The following is a 7,757-nucleotide window of genomic DNA, read 5'->3' as shown; positions in this document are numbered from 1 at the left end:
GCTGGGCGGGGCGCCGGCAACTTTGCTCGCGTCTCGCCGCCCGGGAAGCCGAGTCCGGGGAGGGCGGCCGTGGGCAGCGGCGGGGGCCCCCGGAGCCCCGGGGCGCCTCCCCAGCCGCGGCCGGTGGGGGTGGGGGTCGAGGTCGGCGGAAGCGGGGCGGGGGCGGGCCGCGCGGGCTGGGGAGTCCTGGAAGCGAGGAGCACCCCTGACGGCCACCAGCCCACTGCCCCAAACTCGGGGAAGTCCGGGAAGGGCCAGCACGGGGGGCGGGGGGCGAGCGCACGGCGGGGTCACCTCCGGCACCTGCCGGGCACCCCCCACTGGAGCACCCCTCCCCCCACCCCCCGCCACACGCACACGCGGGGAGGGGGCGCTGCTCTGGGGTGCGCCCCGAGCCCGGCGAGGCGTGGCTTCGCCCAGCCCAGCGGCAGCGAAGGGGTTACAGGACTGACGCAAACGCGGGCCGGGAAACTGAGGGTTAATGACTCCAGCTTATTTTCATAATAGTTAACCTACCGATTCTGCCCATCCGGGAGCCCTGGGAACCTGTGTGTAGTGCCCTGTGCAAGGTGACCTATTGTTTGGGTCCCTTGAGTGTTTTTGTTTTTTTTTTTTTTTTCTTTTTTTTTTTTTTTTTTTTTTTTGATCGGCGAGGGGGTGGGGGGGCTTTGGGCTGGGTTCCACCTCTTGGGGTTTAACTTAATTATGTGGAGGGTTAAAATGGCAGAACTAAACTGAGGTGAGACAGAGTGTTTTTGAAAACGCACCGTTTAAGCGTGTGTGTGTGTGTGTGTGTGTGTGTGTGTGTGTGTGTAGCGTGTTGTGTTTGAACCAGGTGTGTGTGTCTGCGCGTTTTGAGCCCCTGTGGCCTGTGCTCCTGACTGAACCATCCTTGGCGCACTGCAGGGAAGGATGCTGTTTAACGGGTGCTGACAGCAGGAGGAAGTTGTGCCTGCCTGTTCATGTGCATTTGAGAAACTCGCCCCTCTGTGACTCCTTTTAGCCTTAATACTTTGGAGGAGTTTCTGTGCTTTTCCATTGCTCACTTAACTCAGCAGGTGAAAACGATGGGAAGGAGCTGTTGCTAGGTTTGTATGGATGCTTCTGCTTTTGTTGAATTAGAAAAAAAAAAAAAACCAAACAAACCTCAAAACGCAAACGTAATTTTTTACCCAGACTTAGGACCTGAAGTTACCGGGCCCTTCCCCCACTCTGGCCTCTCCTCTCTCCCCAACCCTGTGGAGTCGGCTCCTGAGATAAAGCATCAGCTGCCTTTGCCGGAGCGAGTGGCCCATCCGGTTCTGGGAGGCTGGGATCTTCCCAGCACCCCTCTGGGAGGAGAAAACCATTGCCCACAAGTCTCTGAAGATGCCTGCAGAGGTCCTGAGAAAGTTTGGGGGAGGGCTGGCCTCCTTGGCCAGGGGACAAGGGCAGCTAAAGAGGTTGGTGGATTTGTGAGTTAGTTGTCCTTGAGCCTGGTAATGAAAAGGTTAGGTAGTTACTTAGACGAGAGAGAGAGAGAGAGAGAGAGAGAGAGAGAGAGAGAGAAAAGGGATGGAAATAAGATACCTGGTTTATGTTGATGGTTCTCAAAATAAATCCTTTGGTATGTTTTCAAAGTTGATTTCATCCTTATCTAGAAGTGGAATGTGTGCTTATTGAGTCTTGCCCCGCTCACATGTCTTTCAACCAAGTGACACATACTTTTGTGACATGCCCAGTATGAATTTTCTGGGCCTGTATACGGCCCCATTCGTCTGGGATGGGGGAAATTCCTAGGAAGAAGCACTGCTTTCCTCTCATTGCAAGTGCTGAGACTTCCATTGCCATCGAATCAAAATGGCAACTGTGTGAAAAACCTCAGCTAATTCCCTTAAGCTAATCCCCGAAGGTGTTTAAAAAATGTACTGTGTATCTCTCTGATTATGAAAGAAATACGGGCTTGTTATAAAAAAAATTGAAACGCTGACAAGGAAGAGAAGACTGTCCTCGGCCGTGTTGCCTCTCCGAGGTGGCTGCTTCTGACCTTTTGGGATCTAACTTTCCAGTCTCCTTCTGTTCTGAAGTCCATTTGTGACACTCCTCTCCCACAGGCCTCTTGTGGGGGGGTGGGGGTGGGGGGAAGAAGTCTGATCATACCCAAAGCTGGCTGGAGAGCTCCCAGGGCAGAGAACTTCCCCACTTGTCCCCTTTCCTCCGTAACATCCCAGCTCCTCCTTGTCAGTCCCTGAACAAGCTGCATTTTCCCTTGTTTTTCCTCTTTTTTTAAAAAAAAAAAATAAATAAAAAAAAAGATTTACTTATTTTTGAGAGAGTTGCAAGCAGGGGAGGGGCAGAGACAGGGGGGACAGAGGACCCGAGATGGGCTCTGCGCAGACAGCAGAGAGCCTGATATGGGGCTTGAACCCATGAACCTCAAGATCATGACCTGAGTCCAAGTCAGATGCTCAACCGACTGAGCCACCCAGGCAACTGGTCCCCTTCTTTGCTCCTATCTAACTTGGTGGCTCTAAACTTTTGTGGTGGGTTTCCAATAAGGATATTTGATTACCCCTTCACAAACATTTATTTATGAAGCTACATACATACTTCATTTAGCATGTATAATTTAAAGTTTATTTATTTTGAGAGAGAGAGAGAGAGAGAGAGAGAGAGACAGCGTGAGTGGGGGAGGGGCAGAGAGCGAAGGAGAGAATCCCAGGCAGGTCCTTGCTGCCAGTGCAGAGCCCGACTTGGGCCTTTAACTCATGAAACTGCAGATCATGACCTGAGTCAAAACCAAGAGTCGGACGCTTCCCCGAGTGAGCCACCCAGGCACCCCCAGCATGTATAATTTAAAAACATAAACTGAAACATTGCAAAGATAAATAAAACTTCTGTGTTCTTACTGCACCTCAGTGAATTACACATTGCATTTTTTTAAATTCTTTTTTTTAATGTTTTTATTTATTTTTTGAGAGAGAGAGAGAGAGAGAGAGAGAGAGAGAGAACGCACACAAGCCGGGGAGGAGCAGAGAGAGAGAGGGAGACCCAGAACTCGAGGCAGGCTGCAGGCTCTGAGCTGTCAGCACAGAGCCCGACGCGGGGCTCGAATCCACGAACCATAAGATCCTGACTCGAGCTGAGATCCAGAGTCGGATGCTTAACCGACTGCACCATCCAGGCGCCCCTGGACACCCTGCTTTGGACCAGTGGCGTCTTTCCTACTCTTTCAAGATTCGGCTCAGGAGTCCCCTTCTCCCTGAAACCTTCATGAACCTCCTTGTCTGTGATCTCATGGTAGCGAGTGCAGATTTTTCTAGAGGCGTCTGTCTGCGGCCTCTAGACCATAAGCACCTGTGGAAGGCAGGGCCCTCTCCATCCCTGCATCTACAGAACATTTGGCACGCGGGAGCTATTCCTGTGGACATGTATTTTGGATTGAATATATGAATAAGCCTATACGATTATACTGTAGAACACAGAGCTATGGGAGTATAGAGGAGGTTGCTATATTTTGAGGTACACTAACCGGGAGAGGAGGGAAAGGGCATCTCAGGAAAGGGAATAATACCTACAAAGTCCTAAGGGCGTGGGATGGATAGGGATGGACAGTCGGGTTGCTAAGAGATTTCTAGCTTCATCAGTGGCCAGAGGAGGGGTGGGGGAAGAGAACGAGTGTGCTTTGGCACCTGTTCCGTTTGGAGTACTCCCTGGAGTCCCGGGAAGACCTTCCTGCCACCGTGCCCATTTTGAAGTCTCCCCTCCTCTCTCAGTTCCTCCTCTTTGCTCAGCGTCTGAGCCCCCAGTATGAAGCACATAGCAGGTGTTCATTAAATACGTGGTGACTGGTAACTGTCAGCCTTGTTACAATAAGCTAAAAAACAACGACAATAAGAACAAACAAAAATACTCCTTCGAATGCTCTCTCCTCCCCAGTGCCTTTTTTTTCTTACCAATAAAAGACTATAATGCAACGATTCTCTCCTTCCAGAAAGCATAAAGGATGTTATTGGCAGAAAGATAAAAATTGCAGTGAAGAAGAAAGTCAAGCTGGAAGTTAAGGGAGACAGAGTTGAAAACAAAGTGCTGGTAAGTATTCTCGTTTCTTAAAACGTTTGGAAGTGAAAGTGTTTTTCCTCTTCATTGTTTTGATTGCTTAATTTCCAGGCAACTCAAGTGCTGTGATTCACATTTAGTTCGAAAGTTCTGAGGGCCATTTTGTCTTGGGTTAATTGGAATATCTGGCCATTGAAACTGAACAGTAGGGCATTTACAGTTTCGAGATTGCAGTGTTGACAATTGTATTTCTTAAAATTATCACAGTCACCCACATTGAGGTCATCTACAGCCTGTTTTCCAATTACTCAGTTTGATGTGAACTGAAGCTTATTTAAAGTTATCTTTGCTGTGGCAGATTGTGTGATTTTATTTGTGAGGACTTAGGGAAGCGTTTAAAAAATTTGTGTCATGTTAGTTGAACTATGTAAGTGTTCTCAGATGTGACGTCTGAGTCACTGTTACTGGAAAGAAAACACCTGTCATTTCACACGGATGTTTGGTATTTCGAAGGGAGCTGCTTGTGGCACTGAGACTGAACTTGGGGTCCCCCCAGCGTGTGGGGTTGCTGCCGGGGACCCAGGGACTGGACCGTGTGCTGGTCAGAGTGGGGAGGTCATTGTCAGTGACTGGGCTGTACCTTTAGAGAAGCGAAGAGCCCTTTGTGGTATTCTAGTGGCTTCTAGGTTGAGACTGTGGGGAACCTTGATTTAGCCTTGGGGGAATACGTGTTGTTTGTGTTTTTGTCGGAGAGAATATTCTGTTTCTCTTTTTATCATGGGAAATTCTCCAGCATACGCAAAAGTAGAGATTAGTATGTTGAACCCTGTGAGTGTTCATCCAGCTTCAGTAGTCTCTTTGTGTTTCACCCGTCTTGTTTATCGACCACAGTTCCCCCCACACCTCTTGGAGTATTTGAAAACAGATCCCAACCATGTGTCATTGGAAAGAGAATACTTTTAATATTCTGTTTCATTGGTTGAAGTTGCCACAGAAAGATCGTGAAGTGTCTTCCTGATAACATCTGTCTTGAGAATCTTCTCGAATATCTAACTACCTTCCCTGTAGATGGAAGGATTATGCTCTTGATGGATGACTTCTCTTTCTCTGTGGGCTACGTGTATGAGTTGGGATGGCAGAGAAGCTGAAGGGGGAAAACTTGATTGGGTGGCTTTGGCCCTGGTACCCAGTGTGTTCATGTAACCTGCATAATTAGAGTTACCCATAGCAGAAATGGTTGGGGCTATTATTCTGACTTATTTTGCTTTAATGAAGAGTAATTTTTTGGGGCGCCTGGCTGGCTCAGGTGGTAGAGCATGGGGCTTTTGACCTTGGGGTCATGAGTTCAAGCCCCACGTTGGATGTAGAGATTGCTTATGTAAAGAAACCGAAGAAAATTCCTTAAAAACAAGAGTAAAAGAGTACATTTCCTCAGGGTGTATTTTACGTAATGTCGTAGGATAGTGGTACTTTGTGGGGGGCGGTGGTAGTGTGGAGAGAAGAAATTTTGTTTCTGCTCTTTGTTGTTTTATACTTTTAAAGTACATCTTCACAAGACGGATCCCCCTTTATAGGATTTGAGGGGTAGTCGTCCAGTGGTCCTTGCTACAAAGGTCTGGCATTATTTGGTGTGGATACCGTTCATGTTGAGAATGAGTGCACGCCGTGAGTGAGATTTACAAAGTGAAAATTTCAAAGACAAATTTAAGTGTCCAGGATGACAAGATTGGCACCTTTACAAGCAGTTATGATTAAGTACCTGATGTGGAGACCCCCCCCCCCCCCCGATCTTAACGTAAGCCAGTTAAGATTCTAGCCAAATTACACGTCTTTGTAAGCATTTATCTCCCCAAGTCAGGAACTTAAATACTTTCTGGTAGCTTGGTATAGACTTGTTTTAGCTGTTCCTTACATGCATGGGCAGGAATTATTAATAGAAATAGAGTCTGACAATCTTAATGGAAGTATTCAAGTTTGAGCAAGATGGTCAGCGACAGACCTTGACGTGGTTGACTTTGGAGTGTCTGAATTTAGAGAAATTCAGTTATGTACATGAAAACACTGGGGGGGATCTCTTTACCGTTTTCATTCCTGACTTCTGTCTGGCGGTCAGTCTGCTAACATCGGTAACCGGTGAGTTGGCTTCGTAGCTTCAGTGTATCTCGAGTTTTGTTTCTTGTTCTTAGTGTCCTTCCTCATAAGGCCGGGAGTGTGTTCTACGTTCCTTAGTTCCCTCTTTTTACCGTTGGAGACTTCATGCTCTCTGTAGCTTGTTTTCTGGAGAAGGTTTATCTTGGTCTTTCTTCTCGTGGTCGTGATGGCTGCTATTCACCGAACACTGACCAGGTGCTGGGCTCTCTGCTGAACATTTCATGGTGCATCAGCCGTCGCAGCCCCGAGAGGTGGGCACTCTTTACATCTCCCTTCACATCCGTAGAGGCTCCGTACGCGGCTTCAGATTGTGCGGCTAGTTAACGACAGAGCCGCGGTTTGAACCCAGATCCGCCTCCCTCAAAGCCTGTCTGCTTCACCATTATTATCAAAATAAACAGAAAATATCTTCTGGCTCGTTGAATGATTGCACCCTTTCGCCCAATGGTCAGAAAGATCGGGACTCTTGCGTTTATCTGGTGGACGGACTGAGTTGCACGTAATTTCCTGACTTACCGAGCACGTCGGTGTGCCACACGCATTGTATGTACCGGACTTCACGTAGCCAGGCCTCACCGTCCAGCTGGGGAGGTAAACGTGTCAGTGGGCAGTGCTTTGAGCTAGGAGCGGGATGACCGGGGTGGGGGGTGGGGGAATGTCACGGCACATCAGAGGGACCCCAGACTCGGACTAGAAGGTGTGGAAGCCTAAGCCGACTCTTGATGTCTGAGTAGGAGTTGCCAAGGGAAGAGAGTAGAGACACGTTCCGGACAAAGGGGACAGGACGATGCCTGGAAGCCGGAGGTGTTTACACGCCAGAGAAGCATCCAAAGTGAGGCTGGAGCACGTACAGGGTGGAGAGCGGCCAGGCAGTGAGTTGACTCCTTCCCTTGCGATGGGGATATCAGGTAAAGCCGGACCGCTTAAGTAGGTCTCTTCTCACCACCTGTTTCTAATGACCTGTACCTGAACTTTATCCTCCTGTCTCCAGGGAGGCACAGGGCTCAGTGGATAAGGACCTGGCCCCTGGAGTCACACCCGGTTCAGACGGCAGCCCAGCCACTTTATAACGTTGTTAAGCTCAGTTCCTTTCTCTAATGAAACAGGTGTTCTCACAGGATCTGTTTGTAAATGGCTGCTTTGAAGATTAGCCAGGATATGTCTCAGTGCTGCTTGGTGCCATGCCCAGCGCGCGATACACACCCGACCAGGGACCGAAGGCGAGGAGCCAAGGGGCGCTACACTGTCTTCTTGGTGGCCCGGACGATGCCACCCCTTCTGGTGCCCGCATGTCCACTGCCTTTGTTGAGAGGTTGTGTTCCCTGTTCGCCAGGAGGCCCGGGAGAGTTGTTTCTGGTCTGTGTCCCCTTTCCAGCAGGATGGAGTGCTGACCAGATCCCAGATTCCTGAGGCAGGCTCTGCTCACATGGAAGCAGAAGTGTTGGGAGTGCAGGAGGACGGGCGCTTGGTGGTCAAATGCGCTTGGCAGTTGGGGTGTCAAGGACAAACCAGTGTCTTTCCTGCACGGCTACCAGAGCCACTAATACACCAGTGGGTGCCGTAGAGGC

At 49.3% G+C, this 7,757-nt stretch overlaps 1 protein-coding gene and 1 non-coding gene across 5 annotated transcripts in view; one reads left to right on the top strand and one right to left on the bottom strand.

The window, feature by feature from the left end:
- The window catches only part of CARMIL1 (capping protein regulator and myosin 1 linker 1), a 313,766-nt gene that overhangs the window by 1,198 nt on the left and 304,811 nt on the right, over positions 1-7,757 (top strand). For all 4 annotated transcript variants that reach the window (XM_040460656.1, XM_040460654.1, XM_040460655.1 and 1 more), the window contains exon 2: positions 3,974-4,071. In XM_040460656.1, coding sequence (XP_040316590.1) covers positions 3,974-4,071 — 98 coding nt within the window. The remainder of the gene's footprint in view (positions 1-3,973; positions 4,072-7,757) is intronic.
- On the bottom strand, positions 2,386-2,470 carry TRNAP-UGG (transfer RNA proline (anticodon UGG)). The gene has a single exon. It is a non-coding gene; the product is annotated as a tRNA-Pro (tRNA).

This window comes from Herpailurus yagouaroundi, unplaced genomic scaffold (assembly GCF_014898765.1).
Source record: "Herpailurus yagouaroundi ecotype Mexico unplaced genomic scaffold, PumYag 250, whole genome shotgun sequence".
Classification (NCBI taxonomy): domain Eukaryota; kingdom Metazoa; phylum Chordata; class Mammalia; order Carnivora; family Felidae; genus Herpailurus; species Herpailurus yagouaroundi.
This window is presented reverse-complemented; position numbering and strand designations above follow the sequence as displayed.